We start from the raw sequence: 23,074 nt of genomic DNA on the forward strand, positions 1-23,074 counted from the left end.
GAAAAAGTTCTTAGACTCACTGAAGACCTGCAACCCAGTTGGAGGACCACTAACCTATAGTCTCACAGGCATGCATTCGTGACCCTGCACGTGTTAGTTTATATCGTGTCCTCAGAAACCTCAGGGGCTTTTCCCAGTGAAAATCCTCAGTGCGGGCGGGTGGCAGCTACTCAGCAAGAAGCGTGAACGTGGTAGAGGTATTTCCATGGAAGGACGGCTGAGGTGTATCTGAGCACCCTTCCCCTGGAGTGTGACGCGGCCCGAAAGTACTCAAGCCTGCTGGTGGGAGCAAGCAAGGGTGCCACTGTGAAAGCTACGATTCTCCACTACCTTCCTGAGGTACAGGGGAGCTAGGCCCAGAGTCTCCCCGAAATCCTCATTTTCCATTCACCCCAGATTTGCTTTTCAGTTCACAGGCTGAGGCCGGCTGACATCAAGGTGATTGGAGCAATGGGTGACTCTCTCACGGTAGGTGGCCCAGCTGTAGAAGGAGTAGGAGATTTTGTTTATGTTTTTGAGACTGGGTTTATGTACCTCAGGCTAACCATGAATTCACTACATAGCTGAGGTTGGCCTTGAACTCCTGATCTTCCTGTGTCTGCCAAGTGCTGGGGTTATAGTTGTGGGCTACCGTGTCTAGCTGGGAGAGGAGACTTTAGTGAACATGAAAACGTGGGACTGAAGGTTGAGGTTTTAATCCTAGTCTGTTTCTGGTCCTGGTCTCCAAACTCACCTAGCACGCCTTGCACAGTGAGATTCCCATTCCAGCTGCTACATTCCTCTCCCAATGCTTCCGAAGCAGAAGGGACCTTGAGGGAACATGAGTGACAAAGTGAAGTTGCACAGCCCATGTCTGTAGTAGGACAGCATCTCCTGCCAAAGACCCAGCCAGTCCTATTTGTTCATCTAGGAAAGCTAAGAGACTACTACTCAAACAGGCAAAGAGAGATGATGAGCTAGGAGCAAGTGCTGATGGGTATGGAGGCGGGGTTAGGAAATGGGGATCAGTGGACGGATGGAGAGCTTCCAGAGATGAACAAGCCCACCTCTGGAGCTGCCGCCTGGTGGTTCCTCAAACAAAGCGCACATTTAAAAAGGCAACCCCATAGAGAGCCTGGGGGATTGGTCCTCAGAGGTCCCAAGAAACACGTTTCTATTTAATGGTCACTCCTGGCGGAGTCCAGCTGTTGTCTCCAGATGCTGTCCCCTGGGTAGCATCTCCAGGTTTGAACTCTCCAAGGACAATGTGACCTAGTCACAATGAAGTTAGCTCACTCTGTAGCCTTATGACAAAAGTCCTGTGAGGTCTGGCATTCCTCACATCCGACCAATAAAAAAAGATGCAGTAAGAAGTCATTCAGCCTCCGAGTCTTGAAACCAGGCCCAAGAACTCAGAGTCCTGACCCTGGGTTCAGAATGTTAGTTCTATAGCAACCTCTCCATATGAAACCCCAGCAGTTCCTTATCCCAAAGGTCTTACTGTGTGTCGCTCCCTGGGAGAGACTGGCATCTTACCAGCTGTGGATCTTATCCACTTCCTGCTGAATGAGGTTTTGATATCACTCCCCACCCCTTGCCTTCCTCCGTGGTCTCCTAGAAGATGATCTCGGGACAGAGAGCCATAGAGGCACTCAGGACTTCCTGGGGGAGGCAACAAATGTGACATGGCGGCGGGTAGAAAAGGGAATTAGGTACCAAATGGTAGTGAGCGTAACCTGGGGGTTTCTCCTAGAGTTCAGAAATGCGTGCTTCAGGAAGGAGATGCCCTGGAGTACAGCTTACTGCCGTTTCTCACCTGCGCATGCGTGAGATGTGATGCGGAAAAGTATAGCATATGCATCCTTTGATTGTTTCACAATTTTCAAAAATGACACAGCACCATCCTTTACACGTGTACTTTTGAAAAATACATGCTATAAGCTTTTGTAACCCTCAGTTGCGGTCTAGACGGGGCTTCCCAGGAGGAGGTATAGCTACAGATGGCATCTTTCCCAGTGGGGTTGCGCTCTCATCCCAGGAGATGTGTCCATAGGAGGTTCCATCTGGATTTGAGAACTTTCCTAGGCGCCCTGCCCAGGCTACGGGCACGGACAGCTGTGGGTCCTGAGCAAAAGCAAGGACGCCCACGCACGATTTGCTTTCTCTTTCAGGCTGGCAATGGGGCCGGGTCCAGGCCTGGGAACGTCTTGGACGTCCTGACTCAATACCGAGGCCTGTCCTGGAGGTGAGCGAGGCACAGAAGGCCCCTGAGCCTTCTAGAAAACAGTACATCGAGTGCGGGATGGGCTGTCTAGTTCTTTCTATAACAAACTTCTAAGCTCAAACTTACTGGCCTCCCCAAAAGACTACAACCCCTGTAACAGGAGGTGCGGACGGGAAATTTGGGGAGTGAAGGTGCCCAAGTGTTCCTAGAAGTCAGTGGTATCTCCTTTTGGGAGACCCTAACTATGGGGCGTTTAAAAAGGGCTTTTTCCAAGCTAAGCAGGAGCAGAAAGACCAGGGTAAACTAGAAGCTAAATGGCACTGGGCTGGCCACAATAGATGTCCCCCTGGATCCGGAAAGGCAGTGAAAGAGACCAGTTTAATTCTCCCTGCTCCAACATTGGAGCGGAGCTCAAAGCTAAAACTACAAGAGAAGCAGCAGCAGTTTGAGGCCTTTGTGGTCGATTTGTTTGCTCTGGCGTCCAGGGAGAGAGGGAAGGAGTTGTGGTCTGCTTTGGGTTTTTAGTTCTCATGAAGAAATGATGAGTGAATGACCCGGAGCTGTGGTTCAGGAGGGAAATCTGTTTTGCTTAGGCTTGGCTGGCTTTTTAAACCTTCATTTTCTTTCCTCCTTTTCACCAACAGCGTCGGAGGAGATGAGAACATCAGGACCGTGACCACCCTGGCCAGTGAGTACCTGGCGCTTTGGGGCTGGATGGCTACGCCTGAGTCCATTGTGCCCCCTACTGGCCTCTGCCAGCCTCACAAGGCCGCAGGATGCAGCTGTGTGCAGTAGGGGGCGCTGCTTGCCCGTGGCTGCCATCCCGGCTTGGCTCTTGAGCTAATTAGTGTTTTTCAACGGGAACTCATCTTTATCCGATAAATGAATTGAATGGGAAAAGAAAAGAGAGCTTAGACCAAATCTTAGAACAACCACTTAAAAGTGGTCCAATAAAGGATTGGTCTGCCATTCTGGACACAGAGCTTCTCTGGGAAGCCAGGCCTGGGAGGCTGGGGCCCAATGTTCACAAGGACTTTGCTGTAGCAATCACAGTGAGAGACAAAGTTACCTTGTTCATGCTGTGTAAATACAGCCATATTTGGGGCTCAACATTTTCCTTAATGCTTTGCCAACAACCCACTCGGATGATATTTTTTAAAGCCTGGCTACAATTTTTAGAGGGGGTCTCTCTCTCTGCCTTTAATCTTTTTGGCTATGCCTGTTGGCACTGATTTCCATTATGTTGTTTGATTCATTATCGTTAGTACTGTCAATCCCAGTATTTATTCTTTTTGTTGTTTTGTTTTTGTTTTTGTTTTTCCGAGACAGGGTTTCTCTGCGTAGCTTTGTAGACCAGGCTGGACTCGATCTCACAGAGATCTGCCTGCCTCTGTCACCCGAGTGCCAGGATTAAAGGCGTGCACCACCGCTGCCCAGTGTTCAGCGTTTATTTTTAAAGTACACTTTCTTTTAATAAGGTGTTGGGCAATGTTTACCATGAATTCTTTTCTTCTTAGAGACTGGTAAGGCTTTTGCCTGGGGGGGGGTGGTTGGTTTTATTCTTACTGCTTTTTTGAGTACATATCCCTTTGATACATATTTTGACATTAGTTGAGTTTTTAGCCAGCAAGGTTAGACAGCAGGGGTGTTTAACTTACACATCAGCACTCCTGATCTGACGTTATGTCTATTTTAGTTCTTGGAAAACTGTGTTGGATTTCCCGTGTCATGCGTATTCTCGGTCCCCTATTACTAACAGTTGACTTAGGCTGCTTCTGTGAGTGTGGTGACCTTGATTTTTGAGATGGCCCGGCAAGATGTCTGGACATCATACTGTTCAAGATCATTCATCAAAGTGCTTTACAAGTGACGGAGGTGGTGTGGCCCCCTGGCAGCCTCCCCTGACACTCTTAGCCATTCAGCCTTGGTTCCTAGTGGGAGGGAGCAGCCAGTAGAGCTGTGTGGCTCAGGGTAAAACAGATGTGTGGGTTTGTGCTGTGACAAAACTTCTGCCCAGTGCCCTGCTTGCTTAACCCTGCAGATGCTCCAGCATGGGGTGTGGGAGACAGAGCTCTGCCCTGGTGGTATCAGCCAGTCTCCAGGGCAGGGCGTGCCATCCTAAAGACAAACGCACGAACTGGTAATCAGCAAGTGTGGGTGAAAAGGTCTGCAAAGTGGAAAATAGTCAGCAAGAAAATCCAGATTTAGGGGGAATAGAAATGTTAGAAATGAAAATCTCAGTGAAAGCAAATAATAGTGGAAAGTATTGCCAATATCTATCACCCTCAAAAAGAAAAATATGGGGAATGGAGGACAAGGTTAATGAAATCTTTGGTCAAATATCAGTAAAAAAAATAAATGAATATGACCATAATGTCTGAGAACTCTGGGGTATGCTCAAGAGGCCAAACCTAAGAGTAGATAACACAGAAGATGAGATAAATACTAAAGCAATGCAGAATTGTCCAGTTCAGTTTTATTACCATAAGATGTCTCAAATCTAGAGAAAAATACTCGAAGACATGAGACATCTTGGATCCCAAACAGACCTGACCAATGAGCCACAACGTATTATAGACAGTCTATCAAAAGTTAAAAGGCGCCAGGTGTTAGTGGCGCACGCCTTTAATCCCAGCACTCCAGAGGCATAGGCAGGTGGATCTCTGTGAGTTTGAGGCCAGCCTGGTCTACAGATCAAGTTCCAGGACAACCTCCAAAACAATACAGAGAAACCCTGTCTCGAAAAAAAAATTAAAAAGCAAAGAAATAATATTAATAGCTGTAAGTGGGAAATGCCAACTTGCCACAAAGACAACAGGTCCCATTATCCACCGTAACAGTCAGCAGAGTGAAGGGGAAGAGCTGCCAATCAAAATTGCTGTACCCAGCAAAACTATCTTTAAAAATTGATGAAAACAACATTTCAAGAAGAAAATGAAGGAACATAGCTTTTCGATGAAGAAAAGCCCCAAAACTGGACAGATTGACTAGTGAATTCTACCATACTTTTGGAGAAGAGCTAACAGCAGTCCTAACCATCCCATAAAGCAGAGGGGCCTAGAACAGCTACCTCGGGCTACACGGCACCATCCTCACACCGACCCTGCTGAACACAGGGTAGCATAAAAAAGACCCATTTCCCTTGTGGTTATAGATCAAAACTTTTCAACAAAGCATTTACAAATGAAATTCAAGAATACATTGAGACCATATGCAAGTCCATTTCATTCCAGAGATACAAGGATGCATTGACATACACTAATTAGTACAGACAGAAAACACACAATCATCTCAATAGATGCAGGGAAAGACTTCAACAGCCCTTGACAATAAAAATCCTTAAAGAAACAAGGACCTGAAGGGGAGAACCTCCGTGTGTAAATTACTACGTGCTGTGCCTGATGTGAAGCAGAAGTTCCCAACCTGTGGATTGTGACTCCTATGGGGGTTGAAGGACTCTTCACGGGTGTCACCTAAGACTACCCAGGATGTCAGGCATTTAAATTACAATCCCTAACAGTAGCAAAATTACAGTTATGGAGCAGCAACGAAAATAATGTTATGGTTGGGGCTCACCACAACACGAGAGGACTATACGCAAGGGTGGCAGCCTCAGAGAGGTTGAGGACCACTGCCGTAAAGTCTGGGGCACCCAGCATCCTGTTCCACGCTGGGCTGTGAGGTGGGGACCCTGCTTTGTTCTCCACACTCAATGGTCAAAGAGGCTTGACAGTTGGCTATGTCATCCCAGCACTCAAGAGCCTTGGGTAGGAAGATCACCAGTTCAAGGATAGCCTGGGTTATACACAGGTGACCCTGTCAATGGAAGAAAGGGGCTTGGGAAAATTGCTTTAGGGCCATTGGTAAACATGTCCCTTGCATTTCCAGACATCCTCCGAGAATTCAACCCCTCCTTGAAGGGCTTCTCTGTTGGCACCGGGAGAGAAACTTCTCCCCAAGCATCCTTCAACCAGGCCGTAGCAGGAGCCAAAGCTGAGTGAGCCTGGGTGTCCTGGGGTGGGGGGTGCCAGCTGGGGAGGACAGAAGTGGGATATCTGGAGAGCGTGAGCCCACGGAGTACCCATTCCAAACTCAAAGTCAGAGCGGCTGCCCTGATTATGTCATATCCTCTGATGAGAAGCAGGTTAAGTGGCTGACTCAAAGGCCCCATACCCAGGGTTCCAGGGGCAAGATCAGAGCAATTGGGTTAATAGTTAAGACAGGGAGGACCGCGGGTGTTGCCTGTTGGACATGGTGCCGGGGGAACTTTGCAGATGGTGACGGTGCTAGTGACAATAGAGATCATCCTAAGGATGCTTGCCTTGTGTTAGGCACTAAGTTCTTTATGTCACCCTCATTTGAGTCTCCCAACTCCATAAAGACGAAAAGGCCACTGTTTTATTTACAAAGGAAAGCACAGGGTTTGTAAGGCAAAGATTTCAGAAGGAGGTCATGGGAGACCTGGGGTTCAAACCCATGCTGTCTAGCAGACTCGTAGCTCTCATTCAAGGGTCTGCTTGACGCTCATTCGCACCCACAATGGATTTCCATAAGCAGGTCGGTCTCCGTGTTACAGTTTTTGTCTGACAGTATGGAGACTGAGCCTATGGTCTAGCCCATGCTAAGCAGGCCACTGCACTTATCCCCAGCTCTGTAGTCATCTTAAACTGAGATCACCTTGTCGAGTAGGGGGGCCATGGCATCTGTTGACATGGGCATGAGTTGAGTGGCACGTGACGTAAAACATGTATGTGAGACCTATATGGCTTGAGCAAGCCTGGCTTGGGAGAGAGACCAGAAATACATCATTAAATACACCCACCAATCTGGAAATAAACCCACAGAGAGTCAATCCCTCAAGCGTGCAAACCTCTGCCCTTCTCAGGAGTCAGTCCTCCCCAGTGGAGCCTGGGTAGGGAAGAAGCTCTGTGTACTGGGGCTTTAGTCCCGCCCCCCACCCTCCCACCCCCAAAGTCAACTGCCAGTCGCTACTGTCTCTGCTACACTGCCCTTCTAGTCACTGATCCTCATTCATCTCCTTGCTGTGTGTTCCCACAGAGACTTAGTTACCCAGGCCCAAAGGCTGGTGAGCCTGATGCAGGCAGACACGGTAAGTCGGGCACATCAAGATGGGACTCCATAGACACAGAGGATCCAGGCCAGGTTTCTAATAGATCTGAGCCCTATACCTCGGTTCCTTTGCAAATAGAGTTGCCATCGCTGTATTAGGCAGCTGTACAGAGTAGACGTACATTTATCAGTCAAGCCTGGGGCTGTAGATACACAGGACATTGCAACACAGTCCCATCCTCCAAGAGTTTGTAAGAGGAGACCAATATCAAAGGATCAGATTATGAGACAGTTGACTCATGCTTTGTAAAGAGAGTTATGCATAGAGCAGAGGACACAACAGGGATATGCCCCCTGCTTGGGAGGGTTCCGAAGGGAGATAGAAGTGTTTGAGCTGGGTTCTACAGATAAGTGTGTAAGATTGTCTCTCAGAGAGAGGTGCAGGCTCAGTGCAGACCTGGTTTACGAGGTGGCCTCAGGTGGATAAAATAACAAAAGGGGGTTAAGATTGGTTATTTTTATGTAATGCAATGCACCCACAAAAAAATCCATTGTCGAGAGAGTTTCAAAACGTGTCTGTGTCTACTGCCAAACTTCCCTGCATCTTCTCTCTCCCCTACCATAATTTTTTTCCACCTCATTTGGAAGCAGAAGCCAGAGAAGTGAAGCTTATTTGGGCCAGAGACAATGTAAGAGACCGTGAGAGTCACAGCCATCCTTGGGTCATGATGTGTGGAGTGTATATATGCTCATATCCCTTCCATGCAACCCTATGACTTCAAACACTTCTCTAACTCTCTCTTGTAGAAGAGTAGAATTTAGAGGTGACAAACTATTCCCTCCATATTCTTGGAACTGCCATGTTGCTCTGACCATCTGGAACTTTATTTTTTCTTTTCTGTTTTGTTCTTTTGAGACAGGGTTTCTCCATGTAGCCCTGGCTATCCTGGAACTCTCTCTCTGTCTGTAGACCAGGTTGGCCTTGGACTCAGAGACCCACTTGCCTCCCTAGCACTGGGACTAAAGGTGTGCCACTATGCCCAGCTCTAGCTGGGATTTGTCACAGGTGCCTTTAACTCATGGGAATATCTGAACATTCCTTCTTAATGGTCTGTCTTCTGTCAAGCTAATTGAGAACCCCAGATTTCCAGAAGATTCTGTCTCCCACCCTCTTCTTTGCCATGCTAAAGACTGAGAGCAAAACTCACAGAGCTCCTGCTAGGGTGGTTGGAGACAGACCTATGTCCTACTGTGTCAAAAAAGTTTGAACTCTAGCCAGGCGGTGGTGGCACACGCCTTTAATCCCAGCACTCTGGAGGCAGAGGCAGGCGGATCTCTGTGAGTTCGAGGCCGGGCTGGACCGATAGCCTCCTAAACAATACAGAGAAACCCTGTCTCGTAAAAACCAAAAAAAAAACAAAAAACAAAAAACAAAAAAAAGTTTGAATCTCTGATGTGTGGGAGACTGCCCCTTTTGAGAGTTTTCTACTTGACCCTGCTTATTCTATATTTATTTCAGACAATAAACTTTCAGGAGGACTGGAAGATAATCACTGTGTTTATAGGAGGCAATGACCTCTGTGCTTCTTGCAATGACCTGGTAAGTCGCCCGTCCTGTCCCCTCCTCCCCAGGAAGGATTGTAGTTGGCCATTGGCCCTTGGAACAGCATAATTAGGTCAGGACTCTCTCCATGGCTTGGCATGGATCCAACTGAGGATCCATTAACTCTAAGACCCAGAGGACTTTCACCTGGAAGACCGAGGAAACCTAATCATATCATTCTAGAAAGCAAGATAACCTTGTGCTGTTGGGGAAACTCTTGCTTGTTTTCATAGCTAATCACAGGTCAGTTCCTCTCTGCAGCTCTCCCCGGCCTTGCCGTTGCCACCGCAGAGGTGGTGAGGCAAGGCTCAGGCCTGCACCTCTTGGGGCTGATGGGAGACGCACAGTGGAGGCTGTTGATTCATGGCTGCCAGGGTGAGCCAGTCCTCCCAAGGCCCTCTGAAGAAGACCATTTACTTAGCCCACACCACCTGTGAGTCTCACACCCACACCCGTACCACACGCTGTGCCGGTGGTGATCAGTGGCAAGACAAACCCAACCTCTGCCGTTGGGTTTCCCTCAGCCAGGGGCCAGAAACAAGCAACTCTTCATAACACCAGACACATCACCGTGGGGTTCTAATGGTCCGTAAATAAGAGTCCATAGAGTGGGCTTGGTGTACGGACACAGGGAGGGTCTCAGCATAGAATACAGGAGACCTGCCGATGGGGGCTCAAGGCGCATGTGTTGGGCAGGGAGTGAGGGACCTGAGGCAGCAGGAGATGAGCTCAGAGGATAGCCTGTCCCCATCATCTTACTGCACTTTCCTGGCATCAGTCACCAAGGGCTGGGAACTTTAAAGCTGAGATTTAAAGGGGCCTCAGGAGAACCGACAGGCTGCTGGGGACAGGTTAAGCTTTGGGACCCCTCCAGCTTTACCCTGTTGTAAAGTGGGGTTCTCAGGCAGATTTCATTCAGAAAAGGGGTTCCACTCCTGTGCTCTGAAAATGGATCTGGGGAACGGCCCAGCCAGGAAAATGTCACCATGCAAACACGGAAGCCTGAGGGTGAACCTGTAGCACCCACAGAAGAAGCCAGCTGTGTCATACACACCCATAACCCCATGTGAGCCTGTCAGTGCACACCTGTAACCTCTGGTGTGCTTGTGTCAGGGCACACCTGTAACCTGTCAGCACACACCTGTAACCTGACAGGGCACACCTGTAATCTGTCAGGGCACACCTGTAACCTGACAGGGCACACCTGTAATCTGTCAGGGCACACCTGTAACCTGACAGGGCACACTTGTAATCCCGGTACTTGGGAGAGAGAGGGATATTCCTGGGCTTGCTAGTCAACCAGTCTAGCTAAACAGCAAAGCTCCAATTCAGTGGAAGAGCCTGTTCCAAAAGATGAGGCACAGAGAGCCACCGAGATAGATACCTGATGCCAGCCTCTGGCCTGCATTGCACATACATGGATGTCCACCTGTACACGTCCATTCCCCCTCTGTGTGTGTGTGTCTCTGTCTCTCTCTGGTCTGTATATGCACATACATGGATGTGCACCTGTACACATCCATTCCTCTTCTCTGTCTGTCTCTCTCTCTCTCTCTCTCTCTCTCTCTCTCTCTCTCACATACACACAATTCTAAAACCACAGATATAAAAATCAAAGTGTAGTTATGTTTTGGGGCTCCACAAACCCCCTTTTCCCTCCACTACACCCTTGCAGTGCTTGCTTAGATGTGATTGATGCTGGTTGCATGAGGCTCAGCCCAGACTCTGTGACTGCACAAGAAGAGGGCAGATGGTAGAACCAGAGACTATTTATACTGCAGCCCTCGAGGTCATCATCTGCTCCAACACCCCCATTCCAGAGGCGTTCAGAGAGAAATCATGCGGCACAGCCAAGGCCCTACCTCTAGTCAATACAAAGTCAATTCCCAGTTTGCTCTGGCTCTAGGCAAAAGAAAGGACCCTTTCCTGACAGCCACGATGAGTTCAGACATTGTAGCTAGGGCCCCCAAAGACAAACCGTGTGTCAACTCTGAAGTACAGAAAGAAGAGAAGCCAAGGTGGGAAACAATCCTGCTTAGTAGGGAGAAGATGGGTGACTCACGGGCCTCAGGAGACTCTTCCTCTGCCTGCAGGTTCACTATTCTCCCCAAAACTTCACAGACAACATCAAGAAGGCCCTGGACATCCTCCATGCACAGGTACGAAGCTTAGACCACACGGGCTGAGTAGCTGCGTCATAGCCCCCATGTGTGGCCTCAGAGGCCTAGCCGCAGCTCTGGATGCGTTCTGAGACCACCTTGGCTATAGTCTGCCTCACTGGCATCCTTGGAGAGCAGAGATGAGAGAAAGGGAGTGGGCGGGGCCAGGAAGAAGTCACATGATCTGAGTTCCAGTCCCCATGTGAGAAGCTGATGCTGTGTCACCATGTCGTCTTGGTGACGGATTCTGTGTTTCTGCAGGTTCCCCGGGCTTTTGTGAACATGGTGGAAGTGATTGAGATCATCGGCCTGAGGGAACTGTACAAAGAAACTGAAGTCAGCTGTCCACGGTTGATCCTCAGGTCTGCTGGAAACTTCTCCTGTGTTCCTGGAAGGGTTGTGGGCCTTAGCAGATTCTTTAGGAAACCCAGAGCAGAGTGTGGGATTGTCGGGACCACCCCACATTATCACCTGATGGAGGACATCTCAGGATTTTAAAAAAAAATCAATATAGGCTTCAGTAATCTCCCTGAGGGAACTCATGTGGCATCTCTTCCTGTTTCCATTACCATGGCAGTCACAGGACCCCTTCATCAAGGACGGGAGAAGAGGATGTTAGGAATGGGGTCAGGTCATGGGTAAGACTTGGGAAGCACTCAGCCCACTGTTAAGACCCATTCCCAGTACATCCAGAGCAGAGTGACCACCTCCCAGAGGCCTGTCCCCAGACAGTGTCTCTGACCAGCATGTGTGCACTCCAGGTGGGACAAACATGAGGCTACTGTCACTCCTTAGAAGAGAAAGAAGAGAGATCAGAGTCAGCAGGGTCCAGAGGACAGTCTTCCCCTTAGAAGTACGCTCTTGAGAGACTGGCCTCAACCTCCAGAGCTAACCAAAGATGGCCTCCCCTGCACCACTTGCCCAGGTCACAGGGGCTGTGCAAACCTTCCTCTCCTGCCCTCCAGCTCTGTGCAAGCCCACACCACGTCCCTGAGCAACCACGTGGTCATTAGTCACCATCATGTGGTGATTATCCTCCACAGCCTGTGAGCACTGAGTCACTGCAGTACAGAGGAGGGGCTCAGGGGATGTTTGCTGAATTACTGAGTGAATAATTCACAAGGGCCAGCCTTGTTCTTGGAAATTAAGGGGTACACTGATCCCTGGAGAACTCTGCCAAGCCTTCCCTCCCTCGGGGAGTATGGGCAGACAGCACAGGTTCCCTAGAGGAGGCTTCAGGGGACCACAGAGCAGAGCAGGCTGCCTGCCAGTGACGAGTGTCTATTAACACAGCTGGTGTCAGGCACGCTATTTTCAACTGCTGACTCATGTGCTAGCTCCCACTTTCTCCAGTCACTGGGACATGCAGGGGATTCAGTATGTATATCCTTTCCACTTCAGAGCAGGTCCCCAAGAAGCACACCCCTGCCCCGCTACTGGTCATTGCAAAGACTTGCAGACCACTAAAAAAAAAAGCAACTCAAAATTCGGAGTAGGCATTTGCCAAGTTCATTTGAAGATTAGAGTGCCAATGGTGACGAAATCAAGGGCTTCCTTGTTCTGTGACCACACTCTCCACCTCTCTGCCATTCTCAGTGGCCAGGCTTCCTCTGTGGCGTTATCTATGCTGAGCCACCTGAACTCTATTACCTTATCCCCGAGGCCAAAAGTCCAGATTTACCAGATGGAACTGCAGACTGGCAGAAACAGTTTAATTCAGAGACTGTTCAAAGTCCCTACTGCAATCACATCTATGGCTGTGTGACCTTGAGAACATTACTGAGCCTTGGTCATCTCCTCTTCCCGATGCACTTCATAAATGCAGGACCATGGCTGTACTAGGGAAGTCCACTACCACTGAGCTATATCCCTACCCCTTTCTACCTTTATTATTTATTTATTTATTCATTCATTTTTATTATTTGGGCAGCATCTTGTGTATCCCAGGCTGGCTTCAATTTTTCTCTATAGCTGAGAATGGCCTTAAACTTCTGACTCTCCTGCCTCTACCTCCCAGAGTGCTAAGATTGCAGGCAGGGACCACCACACCCAGTTCTTGGATGTTAGGGACAGAATCCAAAGTTTTATGCACACTAGACAGACACCCTTCCACATGCGCCACATCCCCAACCCCCCTTTCATGTTTTTATGTTGAGAACAGTAGCTTGTTAAGCTGCCCAGGCTGGCTTCGAACTCATGATCGTCTTCCTTTGCCAATGAAATAACTAGTATAACAAGCTATGCTTTTCACCTGTAAAATGAGGTCAATAATAATTTCTGGGATGGCCGAGAGGTTTAAGCATATTAATACATGGTGCTTGGCGCCGTTGATATATAATGTGCACTAGCAGTTTTTCTGTTGTTCTAGTGTAGCTGTCTAAGGGGGGGGGGTGTCCCTACACATCTTCACACAGCCATCAGATGGCTTAGCTCCATAAAGTCACTCCTCTACACATCAGGAGGAAGCTCTTGTTTCCAAGAGCAAGTTCGTGGACGTTTTCTGTGGCTTCTCTTGACCCAGGCTTAGGTTCCTGATGCCTTCATCTTAAAAAATACATCAAGCCGGGCGTTGGTGGCCCATGCCTTTAATCCCAGCACTCAGGAGGCAGAGGCAGGTGGATCTCTGTGAGTTCGAGACCAGCCTGGTCTACAAGAGCTAGTTCCAGGACGGCCTCCAAAGCCACAGAGAAATTCTATCTTGAACCCTCCCCTGCCCCAAAAAAATACATTGAGGCTCAGGCCAAAGCTTTGCATTACTCATTTGGGATAATGACCTCAGGTTGGGGGTATCTCTTTGGTTTTGTTGGTAGGAACCTGTGTCCTTGTGTCCTGAAGTTTGAGGATAACTCAGCAGAATTTGCTGCCCTGGTGGAAAGGAACAGGCAGTATCAGGTAAGGCTGTGGCAGGTTCTGCCACTGTGCTGTGCTCTGGGAAGTCTGTACCAGGCAGAATTAATTGAGGCTAAGTATCTTGTCCTTGACTGAGTGAGTGGTGACTAGGAGGACTATGTGCCAATGGAAGCACATTCACGGATGCTAGGGGCCACACTGCGGCTTCTTTGAGCTACAGAATGAAGTCACAGACCCCATTGCCCATCTCTTCCCCCTCCCTTAGGAAGGAATTCAAGTGTTGGTTGAAGTGATGGTAAGACATGAGACTGGTTTCATTGTGTTTCTCCAGCTGTTCCAACCCCTGTCTTTTGTCTCTTCCTGCAGATAAAAACTGAACAGCTGATCAAGAGCGGGAGATATGACACTAGAGATGATTTCACTGTGGTTCTCCAGCCATTCTTTGAAAATGTGGCCGTGCCACGGACCCCGGTAAAGAAACGATGCATTGAGGATAAGGGGAGCCCCCAGAGGGTACACAGATGCATTTTTTGCCATCTGTAACTGCTCCTCCCTTTCTGTTTGATGACTAGGAGGGCTTGCCCGACAACTCCTTCTTTGCCCCTGACTGTTTCCACTTCAGCGGCAAGACTCATGCCCGCTCAGCCATTGCCCTCTGGAGGAACATGGTAAGAACTGTGATGTAAGAATCCTCCCTCCCTGTCCAGTTGCCTGCATCCCCCTCCTCCTCCTCCCCTCCCCACATCTTGGCCAGTCTACTTGGTCCACACGCCCCATCTTCTTGCTTCCTTGTTTAGCTGGAACCTGTTGGCCACAAGACAAGACAATATGATTTTGAAAACAAGATCCCTATCCTGTGTCCGAACCAGGTATAGTGGGCTGTCTGGGCATTACCCTTTGACTACACAGATGGGAATATAGAGAAGGGTGGGAGGTTGAAGTGGAAGCTGGAGCCAGAAAAGCAGATCTTAACCAGTGGGGAAAGCAGGAATAGGACCCCAGCTTCCACTCACAAAGTGTCAGATCCTTGGAGTTTGTAGCCTAAGTCTCTCAGCCCTGTGAATTCCTCTGGGTCCACCAAAAGGGTCTCTGGCTTCTCGCTGGGAACTACAGGATCAGGGCTTGCATGGGAAGGGAGTTACAGGTGGAGGGATCTGCTTTCTCTTGTTTACACAGGAAAGACTCTGGGCTGCTCTTAAGGCAAAGCAGCCTCCCTGTTGGGAAAGGGCAGTGTGGAGAAGCGGGACCCAGCACCCGCAGCCGATAGATTGAGTGAGGACAGAGTACATAGGCATTCCCGGTAGCTACTTGGGCTGGGTTCGGTTTGTAGAGAAGGCCGTGGTGCATCCTGTGTGGCAGCACATGGCAGTCAACCTTTCTGGAAGGGTCTAAGTGCCTGGGAAGGCTGGGAAAGGACGAGGCTGGTGTGAACCTGCCATTGTTCACTCCTCTCTTCCCACAGACCTTGTCATTTCTGAGCACCTACAAGAACAGCAACCAGGTATCTACCTAAGTCTTCCCTTGGTTCACCAGGCAATGGGGTGGGCAGCCCCTGCTGTGGGAAGATGGGGGAGGAGAACTCCTGACAGAAAGCACAAGACGGTCCGTGCCCTTTCGTGAAGTCATCTCTCCACCCATACCTTCCAGTGGGGTGGGGAGCAGAATAAATGCCGTGCCAATCAAACTGCAGCCCCACCAAGACAGAATGAAGCTAGCCACCCCACTCACGGTGGAAGGAGAGGGCAGAGGGTAGGGTGGGTCATTTTTGACAGCCCGAGTCTTGCCCTGGATGAAAGAGAGGTAGAGTTGGATAAACAGATCCCAGCTTGGCTGATATTCGGAACCCCAAGGGTGGCATCTTCCAGTGCCCCTGGAGGCCCCTCCCCAGGTACAGGACCCAGGGCTCTGTGCTTTTCAAGCCTGCTGAGCGAGCCTGATGCCTATCCAACTTCTCTGCACGGCCCCCTTAACCCTGAGAGTCTGGGATTGGCTCTTTGCATTTAGGGTTATGGAACCTGGACGTTATGCAAGGATAGAGCCCCTTCTGCCTCACCGCCAACCTCGGGTAAGCTCCTGTAACCACTGGGATCCAAGAGCCCTGCACAGAGGCTCACATATCCATGAGCAATCTCCAAGGCTTCTCATGGTAACCGCTCCACACAGTTCTGAGCAGTGCCTGTTTCCTAGCCAGAGGATGGGGCTCCCTGCCCAGCTCTGGCCTTTGGCAGTATCATGCCTGGCAAGCCCCAATGCACTCTGGTCAGGAGCTGTCTCCCATCCTGCTTTCTTGATCTAAGCAGGGACACACGGAAGACACAGGAGCTGGCCTTTGGTTAGCCCAGCCCGGCAGGGTGCTGACCTCCAGAAGTAGATGATGCCAGGGAGTTTCATTAAATGGAAAGCTCTGTGGAAATGTGTCTTCAAGCTCTGCCTGCAAAAGGGTCTAGAAAGTTCTCTGGGCTCTTCAGAAAGGACTTGAGGATAGGGGAAGGTCTGGCTTGACTATTTCTTAGATTCTTGTGGAAATCTAGTACCCAGTTCTAAACAGGCTATTCTTGGGCCCATGTCTGTCTGGTTGGACACTAAAGCGGATCCCGCCTCATCTTCCCCTCCATTCCTACGTGGTGCCTTGCAGGATCCTTTCATCCATTTCTCCATCTTCTAGCCCGACGAAAGCCTAAGAGTTGTTTGTCTCTTATGAGGAAGCGCTTGTATGAAACTTCTGCCAACACAGTTTGGGCTCCCCAGCGCCACATGGCCTAGGCACACATGGAGTCTTGTTTTGAGTGTTGGCATGAAGCAGAAGCCGTAGACGGTGCATGCAGCCCCATTCCCAGACTCAAGCATGTCCACTCATTTTTTCAGTGCATGCCCTGAGGCCTGCAGACATCCAAGTTGTGGCAGCTCTGGGAGACTCTCTGACCGTAAGGACTTTTGAGCCCTGCGGGTGGGCGTGGCGTGGTGGGGTGAGAGTGGGCAATGGGCATGGTGGGACCATTCCAAGTCCTTGCCCTCCTAACTCTGAAGCCTGCACTCTCATCTTCTTTAATGTCTTGCCCTTCTGCCCTGGCTCTATGTGCGCAGGAGAATGGCAACAATTTTATTTTTACAATTGCTTTATCCAGTAGGTGTGCAGGGTGGGGGGGGGAATCTTTTTCAGGAATGAACTGAATATATTATCAGTTGGCAGAGATTTTGAACACCCAACACCACTTTTTGACATATGCAAAAATATGTCATTTGGACTCAAAACTCTCCAACCGATGCCTGTGTGGGAGCTATTCTCCCTCCCTGTTGAGCAGCCCAGACTCCCCACCCCCAGCTGTCTCCCCCACATCAACACAGAAGGCAACTCTATCCTTCAGTGGTGGATAAGGCTCTGCTCCTCACTGTCTACGCTGGGCTGGGCTGCCATTCCAGGACACACCCTCTGGCAGCACAGCTGGGGCTTTAGAAATGCCTTCCTGGAGGTTCCCAAGGGAAAAGGGGGGGATAAGAGATTTTTATTGGAAATCCCCCCCCATCATAGTAGCTCCGCCCTAAGCACTTTGTCCGTGTCCATAAAGACCTGTGTGGTATTTGCTGGTAACACCATCGACATCACTCCCATTTGTAAAGGGCTTGCTGAGTTTTCCAGTCTTTACAGCTATGATCCCGATCGGGCCCCAAACCTGTCCTGTGGAAAGGCATGTCATAATGGAAGAGGGGTTAGCTGGGAAGGAGGGTCACAGGCTGGGCCCCTTCACTCCTAGTCTTTGTACCATCCCTGCTTCCGTGCATGCATGGGGGGCGGGGCATGCCTTCAGACCTTCGGAAGCCTTGATCACAGCCCCCTCTTCTCTGTGACTCATCCGTTTCCTTGTGGAAATTTGATGTTCTCAAAGGCTGGCAATGGAATCAGCTCCCAGGAAGGTGACCTCTCCGATGTCAGCACGCAGTATCGAGGACTGTCATACAGGTAACGGTAACCTTCGGCCTCCACTTCCCCAGAGCTTAGCCTGCTGGTTGTTTGGTTCCCTTTTTGGTTTTGTGGATTTCTTCTTTTGTTGCAAGGGCCTCAGGGAATCTGGATTGGGCTTGAACTAATTACGTAAGGGGAGATGGCCTGGGCTTCTAGCCCGCCTGTCTCTACCTCCCAGCTGCTGGAATTGCCCGTGTGCCCTGGCTGGGATGTGGGCTCAGCTCCTATAAATGTGTAAATCTCAAGCCACAAGGACCAGGTCCAGAAGGGGCTCTCAGAGGAACAGCTATATATTTCTACAAACTATGAACATTGAGTGGAGAATAGAATTTTGCTGTTAATGATCCTTTTATCTTTAAATTATGCAGAAAAAGTAAACCAAGGTTCTTACCAAACTCCTGAGTCCGCAAACCCAACATGAAATGTGCCCGAATAGCACCAAGTCCTTGAGTCTCCGCCTGCCAATTTGCATGTCTGTGTTCGTACGTTGATGCTACTGTGTTTGTCTTCACTTCATGTATGTATTCGTGTCGTTTTGTAGTCACACCTCTCCATATATATGTACGTAATACAGAAAACTGCCAAGAGCCAGTGCTCACTTCCAGAGGAAACAATGGATGCAAGTTGCTGGCACAGGGCTAGGAACTGAATGGGTGTCCGGGGGGTCTGAGTGTCAGCTTCATGGTCACCTGGTAGTGTTCTTTAGAACTGAAACTTCCCGAGTGCCACATGGTGGGAAAGGAGAGAGGAGCAGGCCCTGCCCACAAGGCTGCCCCGAGAAAGTGGTACCCAGCATGCCGTCAGACAAGTGAGGGACTAAAGGGCGCCCCAGATACAGGCATAGAGAGGAGCTCAGACTCGGGATGTCAGGTGAGCAACTGAGTGTCGGCTGTGTTACATTTCTTTCCTAATAAAGTCCAAGGCTGTGCATGTTTCAAAGTAATTAGCGAGTAGTTAAGGGCTTAGCTGGGAAACTGCAGCCTGCCACGAGAGGGCAGAGCCTTAATAAGCAGTTGGCTGCTCAGAAGCAAAATGCTTCCTTTTTCGGGGTACATTCATTTCAAGGATCCTTCCTAAGAAAGCGATAGGAGATGAGGTGGGGTGACCAGAGCCTAGGAAAGCCCCAGAGAGACCTGTTTCCCAAGGTAAAAGAGCTGAGAGGCGGGATCCCAGAGCTGGTGGCCACCCACCGAGAAGTTCCAGTGCATCCTCAGCATGAGGGCGGGCCATGTCCCCTCTCAGAACTGCAAACTACCTTTCAGCTCAGAGCCCCCATATTGCCACAGGTCTTCAGCCAGGTCAGTGGTCTCTAGTGGGCTACCTGGAACAAAACAGAAGGTCCTTACTCAGTGCCCTTCCCGGATGCTACTGAAGCTATGAGGGAAAAGAAACGGAAAGGGGGCGGGGGCAGGACTTAGTGTGATCCAGAAGGGGCCTGGTTTGCAGTCTCTGCTCTCCGTCTCAGCTAAAGGAGGCAGTGACATCATCATTGTGTCCGCTCCAGAGGAATACCCCTTGGGAACAGAAGTGACTGGTGCAGCCTCACAGGTAGCGGAGACAGTGGAGCTCCCAATCCAGATACATAAGGCCCCCTGAAAGAGATGCCTTGCACAGCTGTGCAAATGTTCAGCCACTCTCTCTTCTTCCCTAGGAATAAAATGCCTGAACTTTCGTGTTCTAATCCCAATGACCCAGGGCCAGTGACTGTTGTCACTTTGAGTAAAAACCCTGTATTTCTCTTAAATGTCCCAAGTGACTTCCCCCAAGGGCACCTGTGTTAAGGATGGAAGCTGTAGGTTTAGGTCTAAGTGACAGTGATAAGCCACTAGACAGGTGTTTCTCGGGATTGTTCCATGGAATATTAACTGTCCAAAGGGTAGTTCCTTTGTATTTGTGGTAAAAAACATTACCTATTATTTCCTTCATGTGCATGCCAGCATAGTAAAGGCTCTGAGAAGTGCTGCATTGGCGACCTCTCTTTGTTTTATGTTTGATTCGGGGTTTCCCTTAATTCTAGAACATTCTTTCTTTGAAATATCTGTTAACCCCTGGTAAATGTCCATGAAGTAGACAGATCAGAGGAAAACAACAATTTTCTGGAGCCCACTATGTTGAAAATACTAGGCAATGAGATGATTGCAGAAAATTAAGAAAGCACCTTGAATCTTTTCCTCCAAGGAAACAGTAGGAAAACTGGACCTTATGTAGGCAGGGAAGAAGGGGCCCCAAGATTCTTTGGGGATGGATGGTTGTAAACAGGACCTATAGAGGCTTTCAAGGTTCCTTGACCTATGAGACTGTGCACCTGTGGATGTCATTGCCAGCTAGCTTACCAGTGAGTCAGCCTGAAAGCTTTCTTTAGAGGATAGCTTTTTCTTTGGTAGAAATACAGTGGCTTGTTTGGGATTATTCCATGGACCAAAATAAAATTTACTGAACTAAAGCAAAATGCATTTTGTTTCTGTTTTTGTTAGGACTTTAATCTCACATTTCTGACACTTTCGACACATTACTAGGCATCTCCTGTACTTTTCTGCACACTGGGTGGCAACAGATGAATGAATGAAGTCTAGCCATTGAGTTCATGCGTGCAGTTTACATTTCCTGAAGAGTCTGATACAGACCACGTTTGACATGAGTGTTTCCTTCCATGTTTGCATAGTTCTGACCAAAATGGTGACTCAAATATTTTGACTTGTCTGTGTTTGTTTGTGTGCTTGTCATTTCTCCTCTTGGACACTCCATTCTAAAGTGGCACCGGGAATACATGTTGGTCTCACTCTGCCACCACCACCCCCTTTCTTAAGTACCAAGGTACCTTTAAGAAATGAAAGTAGGAGTTACATGATGTGTGTGTGTGTGTGTGTGTGTGTGTGTGTGTGTGGTTATATATGTTTTCCTGTTTATTGAGGGAAATATGCAGAAGACAACAGATGGGACAGTATATGGATTTCTGATTTCCTTCCAAGTACAAGATGCTCCAATTTAGCAACTTTGGCTCAGAGAAGAAAGGATTCAGAAGCAACACCTTCATGTAGAGCTAGAAAAGAATTTAGTGGTGATGAAAGCCCAACCATTAGCCCAGTTCCAGACATCTGATGGGCTATGGGGGAGAAAACGGAGTGATGTGGAGGGCAGAGCCTAGCGACTTTGACTTATGGCCATCCTTGGGAGGTTGCTACCAGTGTGCTAGCTGCTAAGTGTGTATTCTCAGACTCCCCTGCCCTGAAATGACGAGCTGGAACTGAGCAAAAGGGCACAGAAGAAAACCAAACAGTTTTGGGGGATTTTTTTGTTTTTGTTTTTGTTTTTGAGACAGGGTTTCTCTGTAACAGTCCTGGCTTCCCTGGACGAGGTTGACCTCAAACGCAAAAGCGTCTGCCTGCCTCTGCCTTCTGAAGGCTGGGATTAAAGGAGTGTGTCACCATGCCTGGCTAGATTTTTTTAATAGAAATAAGTATCTCCTTTAAGCCTGTAGAAGGAAATGACCTCTGATACAGTGTGTTTTGAGGTTAGCCCAGATAAAATGAGATGGGGCATTGGAAGGCAGCAAGCTCCCAGCCTCTGAATCTTCCATTGGAATCTAACCTGATACTGGGCAGACAAAGCGTGTCTGTGTTCTCAGGGTTTCAAGCTCAAGCTGACCTTAGTTACCCTTAGCCACTAACCTCCCAGCACCCCAGCTATCTGCTTTGTCACATGGAGATGTCCACGGCTAACTCCTAGGCTTAGCACAGGAGAAAGAGCCATGGCCTACGGTACAGTGTATGCGTGTATGCTGGGCACTCAGTGTCCTCAACTAAGCCCTCGCCACCCAAGTGGGTAAAGAGGGGAAGTCTTTTACCTTCAAATCCTAGACTAAGGGGAAACAGTCCACTGGTGAATCTTGAATGTTCTCAAGATCCCTCAAATTCTAACAACAGTTGAGGATTGCTCTTTGGTGAAGTCTTTATACTGACTATGTTTTTCTCCTCCCTGCCTTGCTCATTCCCTACAGTGCTGGTGGAGACGAGTCCCTGGACAATGTGACCACCTTGCCCAGTAAGTAAATACCAAGGGCTTGAGTAGGACTCACCGCTCAAGAAAATAGCACATCCTTAGGGACTGGCCCTGAATCGTGAGAAGAGGCCCCAATAGTCAGCCTCAGAAGGTGAAATGGGCATTGGACATGGAGCCTGTAGACCTGGGTTCAATCCCTGCTGTTTCTGTGCTCTTGTGAGGTGACCTAGGGCAAACCACCAAATGCCCTAGACTGTGAGCTTTTTCAACTTGGCCCAAAAAAATGCAAATCTATTTGGGCGCTTCACTGCATTGTAAGTCAAGCAGAGAAAAATACCTCTGTCAGAAACTACTCACCTTACCTTGTCTCACTTCTTATCACGTCATTCCAACCAAGAGGCCTTAGTTTCTGTCAGTCTTATGTGCATTCCTGTTCCCAGGGTTGCACAAGAATGGTGATACAGGCCATGGTGAACCCCTAGAACTTTTTTTTTAATACTGAAGAAGATACATTAGTCTTCTGTCTTGAGTTCTGTGCCTAGAGCCTATCTTTTCTCTTCCAGATATCCTACGGGAATTCAATGGAAACCTCACAGGCTATGCATTAGGCATCGGTGACGTCAATTCTACAAGTGCATTCCTTAACCAGGCTGTTCCTAGGGCGAAAGCTGAGTATGACATTTGGGGGGCTGCAGGGAGGGGAACAGAGGCATGCAGTCAGTCCCTCAGAAACCCCCATAGAGACCTACAAAGGGGCACTTCACCCACCTGCAACAATGATTCTGAGGGTGCTCTGTCTTGTCACGTTGTAACCAAAGTTAACAAGTGGAGTTTAGAGTGGTCTTGGACATGGGAAGGAGTCCTGTCCCTCCAGTTGCCACCCAGATCCTTGACAGCTAAGAGCTGGACTGAGAAATATTGCCAATTTCAGAGAAATTCTCTCTCCCCAGAGGCTCACGGGTAGCACTTACTCTATATGATCATGGAAGGCCTACTGCATGGAAGTCAAGATCTCCAACCTAAGGGAGCCTCTCTTTGTCTCCCTAGTCCTGGAATGGACTTAACAAAACAAACAAACAAACAAACTGGAGATGTACAGGGGACTGCTGGGGCAGAGATGCCTAGCCTCCTGGGATGGTTTCTCAAGGAGATACTAATTCTTCTAGAGACCCCAGAAGCCTTGAGCTCCTGCTCCCCATAGTTCTTGGCCCATCCATTGTTTCAATCCA

The 23,074-nt window shown here is 49.0% G+C and overlaps 1 protein-coding gene across 4 annotated transcripts in view; it reads left to right on the plus strand.

The window, feature by feature from the left end:
* The window catches only part of Plb1 (phospholipase B1), a 121,844-nt gene that overhangs the window by 61,220 nt on the left and 37,550 nt on the right, over window positions 1-23,074 (plus strand). For all 4 annotated transcript variants that reach the window (XM_040730915.1, XM_040730917.1, XM_040730916.1 and 1 more), the window contains 18 exons: window positions 410-468; window positions 2,151-2,224; window positions 2,848-2,891; window positions 6,092-6,200; window positions 7,262-7,313; window positions 8,793-8,873; window positions 10,970-11,035; window positions 11,297-11,397; window positions 13,846-13,927; window positions 14,252-14,356; window positions 14,458-14,553; window positions 14,683-14,754; window positions 15,348-15,386; window positions 15,890-15,950; window positions 16,751-16,809; window positions 17,770-17,843; window positions 21,844-21,887; window positions 22,409-22,517. In XM_040730915.1, the coding sequence (XP_040586849.1) occupies window positions 410-468; window positions 2,151-2,224; window positions 2,848-2,891; window positions 6,092-6,200; window positions 7,262-7,313; window positions 8,793-8,873; window positions 10,970-11,035; window positions 11,297-11,397; window positions 13,846-13,927; window positions 14,252-14,356; window positions 14,458-14,553; window positions 14,683-14,754; window positions 15,348-15,386; window positions 15,890-15,950; window positions 16,751-16,809; window positions 17,770-17,843; window positions 21,844-21,887; window positions 22,409-22,517 (1,327 nt within the window). The remainder of the gene's footprint in view (window positions 1-409; window positions 469-2,150; window positions 2,225-2,847; window positions 2,892-6,091; window positions 6,201-7,261; window positions 7,314-8,792; window positions 8,874-10,969; window positions 11,036-11,296; window positions 11,398-13,845; window positions 13,928-14,251; window positions 14,357-14,457; window positions 14,554-14,682; window positions 14,755-15,347; window positions 15,387-15,889; window positions 15,951-16,750; window positions 16,810-17,769; window positions 17,844-21,843; window positions 21,888-22,408; window positions 22,518-23,074) is intronic.

The sequence above is a fragment of the Mesocricetus auratus genome, unplaced genomic scaffold (genome assembly GCF_017639785.1).
Source record: "Mesocricetus auratus isolate SY011 unplaced genomic scaffold, BCM_Maur_2.0 Super-Scaffold_100024, whole genome shotgun sequence".
In the NCBI taxonomy this organism is placed as follows: domain Eukaryota; kingdom Metazoa; phylum Chordata; class Mammalia; order Rodentia; family Cricetidae; genus Mesocricetus; species Mesocricetus auratus.